Here is a 12,874-nt window from a genome sequence, read left to right on the forward strand (position 1 = left end):
GTAATTTACAAATCCGTTTAACTTTCCGGAGCCAGTTGAAATGGAAACAAAATTGTCTTTCCCCGGAGTACCCCTTAGGCTTTGGTGCAGCTGTATTAAGGCTCCGAACAAGTTCCAGGTTGTAAGGAGACGTTAAATATATTGCGAGTGTAAAAGTCTATAGGGTCCATACCGCACCTATTGTAGGTCTCCAATATACAGGGACAGAAAGCGTTTTTTTCATAATTTAACAGAATATTGGCAAAAATGGTAGAATTGCTCCATCGTATACTGCAGTGGTCTCCAGACTGTGCATGCTGGGAGTTGTAGTTCTTACATCTGTAGGTCCAGAGTTTGGAGGTCATTGGTATACTGTATTGCTTGCTTCATTGCTTTTAGGGGAGATATGATGCCATATAGTGGTCCTTTATGTATGCAGTAATCACCAACCTGCGGCTGTCTGGGCATGCTGGGAGTTGTAGTTTTGCAACAGGTGGAGGGCTTCGAGGTCGAACTCACTGATATAAAAGCAACCCATTTCTGCTGTAAGGCATGCTGGGAGTTGCAGTTTTTAGTTACAGCTGGCAGACCACACGAGAGCACTGATCTATAGCAATCATCTCCAACCTAATGCTCTTCCCAAGGGCATGCTGGGAGTTGTAGTTTTGCAGTAGTAGTCTTTTGTAGTCTCCAACCCATTGTTCTCAAGATGGGAGTAGCAGTTTTGCAACAGCTGGAGATCAAAAGGTGGGAGAAGACTGATCTATAGCAACAGTCTCCAACCCACTGCTCTCCAGAAGGCTGTCAGGGCATGCTGGGAATTGTAGTTTTGCAACGGCTGGAAAGGTTGGAACTCATGTTGGAATAGATGGACTGTTCGAGTCCACCAGTATGGGAGATGCACTTATAGGGGATGATGGGGGGGGGGACCCCCTTTCATAATCTCTATATACCCCAACAGGACAGTGGGATGTCTTCATGAGACACCTTTCACTGTAGAGCAGAGTTTCCCAACCAGTGCGCCTCCAGCTGTTGCAAAACTACAACTCCCAGCATGCCCGGACAGCCAACGGCTGTCCGGGCATGCTGGGAGTTGTAGTTTTGCAATAGCTTGAGGCACATGGGTTGGGAAACCCTGACCTTTGGCTCGCCTAGGATGCTGGGAGTTGTAGCTTTGCAACAGCTGGGGGCACATAGTTTGGGAAACACTGACCTTTGGCTCACCTGGGATGCTGGGAGTTGTATTTTAGCAACAGCTGGAGACACACAGGTTTGAAAAACACTGATTTTTTGCTGTCCAGGCATGCTGGGAGTTGTAGTTTTGCAACAGCTGGAGGCACACCAGCTGGGAAACACTGCTTTACAGCCTTTACTATGTCACTGAATAGCATACAGCATCCAACAACTCAGCTTCCTGTTCCCCTATAGTTGTAACTTGGGACAGGGAAACCGAGCTTAGCGCCATTCTTACGTTTCGAGTGGCGGTGTGCTTTAGAGCTGCAGTTACATTAAAGGGCCACTAGGGGCAGGGCAGCTTATAATAATGGAGCGGCTAATACATATGATGTAGATCCGTCTGGTAGTGGAGACATGTCAGAGCAGCGATCATGGGGGGCAGTCCGTCTTTTCAGTGAAGAATGCTGTAGTGGTAGATAACAGAGGACAATAGCTTACATTCATCTTGAGGTTTTCCGTGTCCCTTTACACGTGGCGCCTGCATTCATTTCTATGGTCAAAAACCTGAGAGAATTTCCTAAAAATGTTAAGCTCTGCTCCATAGGGGGAAGAATATTTGTAGCGTCCTATAATATTCAATCCGGTCACTTCCCCCCGCCCCCCCCCAGAATGACGAAGAGGAGGGAGAACGATTTGGTTGCGGCCGCCGGCATTGTCCACGACGGTGATGTCCGTGTCCGGTCTAATGCGGTTTCCTCAGCGCCGGTTTCGGTTGCTGTAGTTTCTCTGACGCCCGATCCTTTCTTTCAGACTCTGAGTCGGATGACGACTCGTGGCCGCTCTGCTGTTTCTGCCACATTCCGGCGTAGACGCCTCCTTTGGCGAGCAGCTCGTCGTGTCTGGAAATAGAGGAAAGGGACAATGAGAAATAGAGAACTGGTAGGGATAAGAAAGCTGCAGCCATTGTAAAAATGTTGTTAAAGGGGGGGTTATCCAGGAAAAAACTTGATATATATATATATATATATATATATATATATCTCAACTGGCTCCAGAAAGTTAAACAGATTTGTAAATTACTTCTATTAAAAAATCTTAATCCTTCCAATAATTATCAGCTGCTGAAGTTGAGTTGTTCTTTTCTGTCTGGCAACAGTGCTCTCTGCTGACATCTCTGCTTGTCTCGGGAACTGCACAGAGTAGAAGAGGTTTGCTATGGGGATTTGCTTCTAAACTGGGCCGTTCCCGAGACAGGTGTCATCAGAGAGCACTTAGACAGAAAAGAACAACTCAACTTCAGAAGCTCATAAGTGCTGAAAGGATTAAGATTTTTCAATAGAAGTAATTTACAAATCTGTTTAACTTTCTGTAGCCAAGTTTTTCCCTGGAATAACCCCTTTAAGTCTTTCATCCACCAATATCCAGATCCTTATCCATTACTTTTATCCATTGCTGCATCCTCTGCACTATTTTCCCTGCACAGGGATTAACACTATAGGGTAGGTTTCCCAACCAGAGCGCCTCCAGCTCTTGCAAAACTACAACTCCCAGCATGCCCGGACAGCCAACGGCTGTCCGGGCATGCTGCGAGTTGTAGTCTTGCAACAGCTGGAGGCACATAGGTTGGGAAACGCTGGCCTAGATTTACATTGAGCGTTATGGAGTCCATCATAAACTCTGCAGAGGATTACAGTCACTGGCGACACATTCCTACCGCGCTGAAGTGCTCAGTATTTCCATCCTATTATCTTAGCCCTAAAAATAGGTCTGACCCCCTCACTGCTGTGTGTCAGGTACGGCAAGAAAATACGTACAACCGTGCCAAAATAATCCCGAGGGCCAGGAGGTCTCCTACCATAGAACTGGAATGACAAGGCCAAGGGGTCCGGGGTCACAGGACGTCCATATATTCCTATGGGTGCGACTGGAGGAGGTCACTATGAGGAGAAGTTGCTGAGTTGCCCATAGCAACCAATCAGATCGCTGCTTTCACTTTTCATAGGCCTTTATATAAATGAAAGCAGCGATCTGATTGGTTGCTATGGGCAACTCAGCAACTTTTCCTCTGGACAGGTTTTGACTAATCTCCCAAATAATAAAGCAGTGAAATAAGGATCGCTTAGGCCATGTCCACACGCCAAAAATTTAGCAAAAAACACAGGCGGACACTCCGCAAATAGAGGGTGCCGGTTTGAATGTGCCGGTTTGAATATGCCGGCACTTAGGACCGCTAGGAGATGCCCCGTCTCCATAGACGGCAATGTATCTCCATGCGGATACTGCCAAAAAAAATTGACAAGTCAATTCTTCCAGCGGAAACCGGAATCGCAATTTCGAAATTCCGCCGTGTGGACGGTGCAGCTGAATTCCATCAAAAACCATGGGATTCTGCTGCAAGTGGAATTTTTTCACCGGATTTTGCTTGAAAATTCCCGCCTAAGAGCCATGCAGGTAAAGCACACTTAAAAGGGGTACTCCACTGGAAAACATATTTTTTTTTTTTTTAAATCAACTGGTGCGAGAAAGTTAAATAGATTTGTAAATTACTTCTATTAAAAAATCTTAATCCTTCCAGTACTTCTCAGCTGCTGTATGTTTCAGAGGAAGTTCTTTTCTTTTTGAATTTCCTTTCTGTCTGACCACAGTGCTCTCTGCTGACACCTGATGCCCATGTCAGGAACTGTCCAGAGTAGGAGCTAATCCCCTCAGAAAACCTATCCTGCTCTGGAAAGTTCCTAAAATGGACAGAGGTGTCAGCAGAGGGCACTGTGGTCAGTCAGAAAAGAAAAGAAAAAAGAAAAGAACTTCCTGTGGATCATAACAGCAGCTGATAAGTACTGGAAGGATTAAGATTTTTTTTATAGAAGTAATTTACAAATCTATTTAACTTTCTGGCACCAGTTGATATAAAAAAAAAAAAATTCCAGTGGAGTACCCCTTTAACCCTGTACGTTCTCCTGATCACTGAGGGTCTCAGCATTGAGACCCTGACCAATGAAAACTTTTGACTTGTCAAAAGTTTTCTCAATTTTTTTTTTTTGTAATCCCCCTAGAGGACTTGTACGAGCAATCATTTGATTGCTCAATGCTTATACAGATCAATGTAACACTATAGTTTTACATTGATTCATTAGATTGGCACTCTATTGCTGCAGTCTTCCATAGACAGGCTATAGTAATGGATGGCCTCCGTGGCCTTAGCCTGCCATGACAAGGGATTCAGCCACTGTACCAACCAATGACGCGTGCCGTACACAGTTTAAATGCTGCTGTCGGGGGCACTTACCTCCCTCTTTCTACGATCTGTCCTTCCTTCAGAACCAGGATTTGATCTGCACTGATTACTGTGGACAGTCTGGAAAGAGAGATTTTAGAAAGATCAAACATAGCTGTATTTTTTAAGATAGAGAGTCTTCTGACTGCATTTTCTAAGTTTTTTCCAACCAGTGCGCCTCCAGCTGTTTCAAAACTACAACTCTCAGCATGCCCGGACAGCCAAAGGCTGTCCGGGCATGCTGGGAATTGTAGTTTTGAAACAGCTGTAGGCACACTGGTTAGGAAACATTGCCTTAAACATCACTCTGTAGTCTTACCTATGGGCCACCACAATAGTAGTGCGGTTAGCGCAGACTTTGGCTAAAGACGCCTGGATGTTCCGCTCAGTTTCTGTATCTAGGGCAGAAGTAGCCTAGAAAGAGGAGACGGCAATCAATGTGCAACTATAGTCAATAGGACCTTAACAGCTTTCTATTCAGACCAGTGCTTCCCAACCAGGATGCCTCCAGCGGTTGCAAAACTACAACTCCCAGAATGCCGGGGAGCAACTTTCTTCCTGCACTGATACATTGTAGCAAAGTAATCCTGCACTGATACATTGTAGCAATTGTCTGCCTACACTGATACACTGTTGCAACCTAATTCAGGCACTGATACATTATAGAAACTTTCTTCCTGCACTAATACATTGTAGAAACTCTATTCCTGCACTGATACATTGCAGTAACCTAATTCCTGCACTGATACATTGTAGCAAAGTAATCCTGCACTGATACACTGTAGCAAAGTAATCCTGCACTGATACACTGTAGCAAAGTAATCCTGCACTGATACACTGTAGCAAAGTAATCCTGCACTGATACACTGTAGCAAAGTAATCCTGCACTGATACACTGTAGCAAAGTAATCCTGCACTGATACACTGTAGCAAAGTAATCCTGCACTGATACACTGTAGCAAAGTAATCCTGCACTGATACACTGTAGCAAAGTAATCCTGCACTGATACACTGTAGCAAAGTAATCCTGCACTGATACTTTGTAGCAATTGTCTGCCTACACTGATACACTGTTGCAACCTAATTCCTGCACTGATACATTGTAGAAACTTTCTTCCTGCACTGATACATTGTAGAAACTCTATTCCTGCACTGATACATTGCGGCAAATTTATTCCTGTACTGATACATTGCGGCAACTTTATTCCTGCACTGATACATTGTAACCACCCATTTCCTGCACTGATACATTGTAGCAACCTAATTCCTGCACTGATACATTGTAGCAACTATTTCCCTGCACTGATACATTGTAACAACTCTATTCTTGCACTGATACATTGTAACAACATTATTCCAGCACTTATACACTATAGCAACTATCTTCCTGCACTGATACATTGTAGCAACATTTATTCCCGCACCGATACATTGTGGCAACATGTAATCCTGCGCTGATACATTGAAGCAACTTTAGCCCTGAACTGATACATTGTAACAACCTTATTCCTGTACGATACATTGTAACAACATTATTCCTGCACTGATACATTGTAACAACATTATTCCTGCACTGATACATTGTAACAACATTATTCCTGCACTGATACACTGTAACAACCTTATTCCTGCACTGATACATTGTAGCAACATGTAATCCTGTGCTGATACATTGTAACAACCTTATTCCTGCACTGATACATTGTAACAACCTTATTCCTGCACAAAACCATTGTAGCACAGCAGAAGTGAGATGTGTCTAGCTGATGTATTTAACTCACAGAGGACTGTCAGATGCAGTTGTCTCCAAACTGTGCACCTCCAGCTGTTGCAAAACTACAACTATGCTGGGAGTTGTAGTTTTGCAACAACTGGAGGCACCCTGGTTGGGAAACACTGTATAAGACACAGATCGCACACAGACCGATTCCCTAATACTGAATGAAAAAATCTAAACCCCAGATCTGGTTTGAAGCTTTTGAGATTTACCTCGTCTAGCAGGACAATCTGTGGGGCTTTTAGGATGGTTCGCGCAATGGCGACTCGCTGCTTCTCTCCGCCGCTCAGCTTTAGACCTCGTTCCCCGACCTGTGTTTCATAACCTGCAGATCAAAGCTTATGATGAGCAAAGAGCTGCCCATGGATATAATATAGGTCAGACCAGCAATAAGCAGCTTCTCCAGTATATACTTATGTACAGCCTAGATATGTATGTTAGTCTGAATAGAGATAAGCGGTTGCCACTGGTGCAGCTTATCTTCTCTTATATCCTGTATTGTACGGCTGTATCCATAAAGATAAGGTATTTGGACTGTCTAATTGGACCATGAATCTATCTCCATACATATTAGGCCAGCATTTCCCAACCAGGGGGCCTCCAGCTGTTGCAAAACTACAACTGCCAGCATGCCCGGACAGCCGAAGGCTGTCCGGGCATGCTGGGAGTTGTAGTTTTGCAAGAGCTGGAGGCACCTTGTTTGAAAAACACTGCATTACACCCTTTAAAACTTTTACTATTTATTAGTCCCCATAGGAAACTATGACATGAAATAACATTGATCAGTGTTGTCGGCGCTCTGCTAATGCGGCCTGGAGAATAGTCACTCACCATCACGGAAAGTCAGGATGCGATCATGGATATCAGCTGCCATGGCTGCCTGCTCCACCTCTTCATCTGTGGCGGTGACTCGGCCATAGCGGATATTGTTGCGGATGGTGTCATTAAACAGTACGGTGTCCTGGGGAACTACACCAATATGGGAGCGAAGAGATGCCTGCAAGACCTGGAAGATAGATAGGAGGAGAAATGCGAGAGAGATCGAGAAATATCAATATATGAAATAGATAGATAGGAGATCGATAGATAGATATGAGATAGACATGAGATAGATAGATAGATAGACATGAGATAGATAGATAGATAGATAGATAGACATGAGATAGATAGACATGAGATAGATAGATAGACATGAGATAGATAGATAGACATGAGATAGATAGATAGATATGAGATAGATAGACATGAGATAGATAGACATGAGATAGATAGACATGAGATAGATAGACATGAGATAGATAGACATGAGATAGATAGACATGAGATAGATAGACATGAGATAGATAGACATGAGATAGATAGACATGAGATAGATAGACATGAGATAGATAGACATGAGATAGATAGACATGAGATAGATAGACATGAGATAGATAGACATGAGATAGATAGACATGAGATAGATAGACATGAGATAGATAGACAGACATGAGATAGATAGACAGACATGAGATAGATAGACAGACATGAGATAGATAGACAGACATGAGATAGATAGACAGACATGAGATAGATAGACAGACATGAGATAGATAGACAGACATGAGATAGATAGACAGACATGAGATAGATAGACAGACATGAGATAGATAGACAGACATGAGATAGATAGACAGACATGAGATAGATAGACAGACATGAGATAGAGAGATAGATATGAGATAGATAGATAGATATGAGATAGATATGAGATAGATAGATACAAGATAGATAGATATGAGATAGATATGAGATAGATAGAAACAAGATAGATATGAGATAGATAGATAGATATGAGATAGATATGAGATAGATAGATACAAGATAGATAGATATGAGATAGATATGAGATAGATAGAAACAAGATAGATATGAGATAGATAGATAGATATGAGATAGATATGAGATAGATAGATATGAGATAGATATGAGATAGATAGATATAGATAGATAGATAGATAAATAGCTATTGAATAATAGTAAGAATCACAAAGAGAAAACAATGAAGACAGAAGTTGTGCGCTCACTGAGGAGATGTCTTGCCCATCTATCTGGATTGCGCCGCCTTTGACATCATAGAAACGGAAGAGCAGCCGTATGATGGTGCTTTTTCCAGAGCCAGAAGGTCCCACCTATTGAAAAGAACAGCGAGGGTTAAGCTTAAAGTGTTAGGGCTCATTCACACTACGGAATCTCCACCCAGAGATATTGCAGGCAGAGATTCCATCTGCAGTGGGCACCGGCTGGACAAATCGGCGCTAGGACCGCTCAGAGGTGCGCAGTCTCCCTAGACGGCAATGCATTTCCAAGCACATTCTGCCCAAAGAATAAACATGCTCATTCTTTTAGTGGGGTCTGGGGTCCGGAATTTTCATAGTGTGAAAGGTGAAGCAGAATCCTACTATATCTCCGCACAGAAAATACATAGTGTGAATAGGCTCTTATTCCAATCATCTTCACAGCTGAGCGGGCTGTTTTATGCCATTTACATCACTACCATAGAGTTTCATAAACAGTGGAGCACCATCAACACACGGTATTAAAGGGGTACTCCACTGGAAAAAAAATAACTTTAATCAACTGGTGCCAGAAAATAACAGATTTGTAAATTACTTCTATTAAAAAATCTTAATCCTTCCAATAATTATCAGCTGCTGTTATGAGCCACAGGAAGTTCTTTTCTTTTTGAATTTCCTTTCAGCCTGACCACAGTGCTCTCTGCTGACACCTCTGTCCATTTTAGGAACTGTCCAGAGCAGGAGCAAATCCCCATAGCAAACCTATCCTGCTCTGGACAGTTCCTAAAATTGACAGAGGTGTCAGCAGAGAGCACTGTGGTTAGGCAGAAAGAAAATTCAAAAAGAAAAGAACTTCCTGTGGAGCATAACAGCAGCTGATAAGTACTGGAAGGATTAAGATTATTATTTTTTTTTTTAATAGAAGTAATTTACAAATCTGTTTAACTTTCTGGCACCAGTTGATATAAAAAAAGAAAGAAACATTTTCCAGTGGAGTACCCCTTTAATAGCTCAGAAGTCACAGACAAGAGCCAGACTGCAGTTCTAGATGCAGCCACACGGAGGAGTGGGTCACTGTTCCAGTACTGCAGTGGCCACATGGATCTAAGCAGCAACGTTTTTTTGTGGGATGAATATGGTAATTTATAAGAATATTCTGTGGATTGAATTTTTTCTTGTTTATTTATGTGTATGAACAATGGAAAATAATAAAGATTTATAAATAAAAAAATAAAATAAATAAAAACTTTGTTGCGTAGGCTGTAGGGATGTAAGAAAAAATCGATTCTCGCGATAATCGCGATTTTTCATTTGCCGATACAGAATCGATTCAAAATATTTTTGAATCGATTCTTTTAGGGATGTGGAATTTTTAATAAAACGCACTTTTCTTACCTGCCAACGAGCCCGCGGAGCTCCGGTACAGTCCGGTACAGGTGTTCGGTCCCCGGGCTGTATTCTTCTTACTTCCTGTTAGTCCGGCACGTCACATGGAGCTTCAGCCTATCACCAGCGGAGGCGGGACATCGCTGCGGCTGGTGATAGGCTGAAGCTCCATGTGACGTGCCGGACTAACAGGAAGTAAGAAGAATACAGCCCGGGGACCGAACACCTGTACCGGACTGTACCGGAGCTCCGCGGGCTCGTTGGCAGGTAAGATAAAGTGCGTTTTATTTTATTTTGCAGCCCGGACGGGATAACATGAGAAAAGTGAGCACCGGAGTACTAGATCGCCGCTGTCAAAGCTGACAGCGGCGTCTATTGGGATCTATGAATGCTCCCAGGTGGGCGATATATCGCGATGTATCGTCACCTAGACGGTATCGCGATATATCGCGATATATCGAATCGCCACACTGGTATCGCGATTCGAATCGAATCGCCAAATTCTTGGCGATTCACACCCCTAGTAGGCTGCGTTCACACCACGTTTTTACAATACAATTCCCGTATACGTTTTTAATGTGAAAACCATACAGAACCGTATTGAAAACCGTATGCATTGACTCTACATTGAAAACCGTATGCCAAAAGATGCATCAGGTTGTGTCCGTTTTGCATCCTGTACGGTTTTGTCAGTTTTTTTTTACCCGTACCCAAAACCGTAGTCTACCACGTTTTTTGGTCCGGGTGAAAAACTGTATTAAACCGTGTACGTTTTTTCTTAAAAATGAGAGTCAATGGGAACCGTACAGAACTGTATGTGCGTATGGTTCCATCCGGTTTTCACCATACGGTTTTTGACTTTGCACAGTTTTTTTTCTTGGAATTTCAATCGAACAAGTGAAACTTTATTCAAAATGGAGTGAATTTGGAGAGGATTTTAACTGTATACGGGTTGAAATTTGTACACACGTTTTGAGGAATCCGTTTTTCATCAAAAACCTGATACGGGAACTGTATTGCAAAAAACGTGGTGTGAATGCAGCCTTAGATCCATGAGGCCACTGGAACAGTGACCCATTTCAGGATTCATATTAATCTGATCCCCTCGGGTAAAGTCTAAGTACTATGGGCGTCTCACCAGTGCGACTGTCTGCCCCGGCATCACAGTGAAAGAGACGTCACGTAGAATCTCCCTCCTGTAATAAAGGAAAAGAAAAGATGTTAAAGAGCAATAATCATACAATGTTATAGAACAGTGTTTCCCCAACCCATGTGCCTCCAGCTGTTGCAAAACTGCAACTCCCAGCATGCCCGGACAGCCAAAGGCTGTCCGGGCATTCTGGGTGTTGTAGTTTTGCAACAGCTAGAGTCACACTGGTTAGGAAACACTACTATATTTGAGATCCTAATCCATAGCCAACGGCTGTCCGGGCATGCTGGGAGTTGTAGTTTTGCAACAGCTGGAGGCACACGGGTTGGGGAAACACTGCTATATTTGAGATCCTAATCGATAGTATTTGATACTCCAGCACATCAGGGCCTATTCATAGGGCAATTATAGGAATTTTACTGTATAAAAAATTGCAAATATAAGAGGAATTACGGCCAATGTGACCCTCATACCCATCTGTGTAGCTGAAATGAACATTCTCGAACTCTATCTTTCCGAATCTGAACCTCAGGCCCGGGGCGTTCACCGCATCCTTCACCTGCAGATTTGGAGGAGGAAAATGATCAAAACCTGCACCTCAATAAACATTTAATATCTGAACAATATCACAATGTATCTACAATTATCTACTGCTTACTGCATACAATGTATACATTCCAATCAATCATAACACAGTATTCAGTAAGCTCCCCCTAGTGGTGGCTGCAGGCAGACAGAACTTAATTATTTAACTCTGCCCGTGCAAATTTACTACAAAAACATATGTAGTCCTCTCATTGTCAGTGTGGTGTTGTCTCAGCAGCTCCCCCCTCTCCTAAAAGGAAGTTGTGTAGTACTCTCATTGTCAGTGTGGTGTTGTCTCAGCAGCTCCCCGGCTCCTCCCTCTCCTAACAGGAAGTTGTGAAGTCCTCTTATTGTCAGTGTGGTGGGCTCTGAAGCAGCTTCCCGACTGCTCCCTCTCTCCCGAGACAACACATCATCCTTTGCGGTCTCAGGAGGTAAAGCTGGATCTTGTTTTTAAGCTCTAGCCCCACCCCCTTAGTGATGTCACGACCTCTGACCAGGCCTTATAGCTACATCACCATCGCCTTGTCATATACATATATATCTTTAGTGGGACCTTTAGGGAGAATGAGTTGTGGTTGCAGCATGTGCTAAACAATACTACAGGCAGAGGAGCAGACAGTGGATGAGTACTGCAGGTGCTGAAGATTTACTGACAAGCAGAGCAATAGTCTGTGTACTAAAATGTTCCGCAGCAGCTCTGGGCAGGGTACTGGCAGGAGCACTGTAGGAGGGCTGTGATGAACAGCTAAGGGAAAGCAAAGAATTCTGGGAATTGTAGTACTGAGCAACTGCGTAACTAAGGAGGACAGAACTAAGACCCCCAAAACAAATGCATGAACTGGTGCAGACATGTAAGCAATGCTATACACTTCTGCAGCATTTTTAAAGTTTTGCTTTTTATCTCCCTGTTGTCGGAGTACCCCTGTAAGTCAGGACCACTCACCTCATGGTCTTCATTAAACAGCTCAAACATGTTCTCCATGTCAATGAAGGAATTCTGAATCATCCTGAAGAGAGATTTAAGATATAACTGAGGTGAAGTTAAAATGTAACTATAAAGTAGTCGCTGCTAAGAGTGAACGTCAACGGAATTACCGGCAGTCCCATGCAAGTCTGTGGGACTCGCAACAATTCCGTAAAGCGCTTGTTTTAGTAGCTGGCTATAATCAGTGACTCCAGTTTGGCTTCATTGTCTATGGGAGACTTATGTGGTCTGACACCCATACTTTACACTGCAGCACTGCTTCATCAGCTTGGCTGCTGTGTATAGGCACAAGCTTAGAGTAGCAGCCTGATAAAGAGTAGCACAGACACTACTCCATGCATTAACCCCTTAGGGACTCAGCCTATTTTCACCTTAAAGAGGTATTCCATGAAACAACTTTTTTATATATATCAACTGGCTCCAGAAAGTTAAACAGATTTGCAAATTACTTCTATTAAAAAATCTTAATCCTTTCAATAATTATCAACTGCTGAAGTTGAGT

General features: G+C 43.1%; 1 protein-coding gene across 4 annotated transcripts in view; it reads right to left on the reverse strand.

The window, feature by feature from the left end:
- Window positions 1-1,065: 1,065 nt before the first annotated feature.
- ABCB6 (ATP binding cassette subfamily B member 6 (Langereis blood group)) overlaps window positions 1,066-12,874 on the reverse strand; it is a 39,678-nt gene continuing 27,869 nt past the window's right edge. For 3 of the 4 annotated variants that reach the window (XM_056536852.1, XM_056536850.1, XM_056536849.1), the window contains exons 12-20: window positions 12,331-12,394; window positions 11,273-11,358; window positions 10,788-10,845; window positions 8,273-8,377; window positions 7,038-7,212; window positions 6,419-6,531; window positions 4,749-4,843; window positions 4,442-4,510; window positions 1,066-2,054 (exon numbers count right to left, since the gene is read on the reverse strand). In XM_056536852.1, the coding sequence (XP_056392827.1) occupies window positions 1,898-2,054; window positions 4,442-4,510; window positions 4,749-4,843; window positions 6,419-6,531; window positions 7,038-7,212; window positions 8,273-8,377; window positions 10,788-10,845; window positions 11,273-11,358; window positions 12,331-12,394 (922 nt within the window). In that variant the 3' untranslated portion in view covers window positions 1,066-1,897. The remainder of the gene's footprint in view (window positions 2,055-4,441; window positions 4,511-4,748; window positions 4,844-6,418; window positions 6,532-7,037; window positions 7,213-8,272; window positions 8,378-10,787; window positions 10,846-11,272; window positions 11,359-12,330; window positions 12,395-12,874) is intronic. The other variant, XM_056536851.1, reaches the window with a different exon arrangement.

The sequence above is a fragment of the Hyla sarda genome, chromosome 8, assembly GCF_029499605.1.
Source record: "Hyla sarda isolate aHylSar1 chromosome 8, aHylSar1.hap1, whole genome shotgun sequence".
Lineage (NCBI taxonomy): Eukaryota > Metazoa > Chordata > Amphibia > Anura > Hylidae > Hyla > Hyla sarda.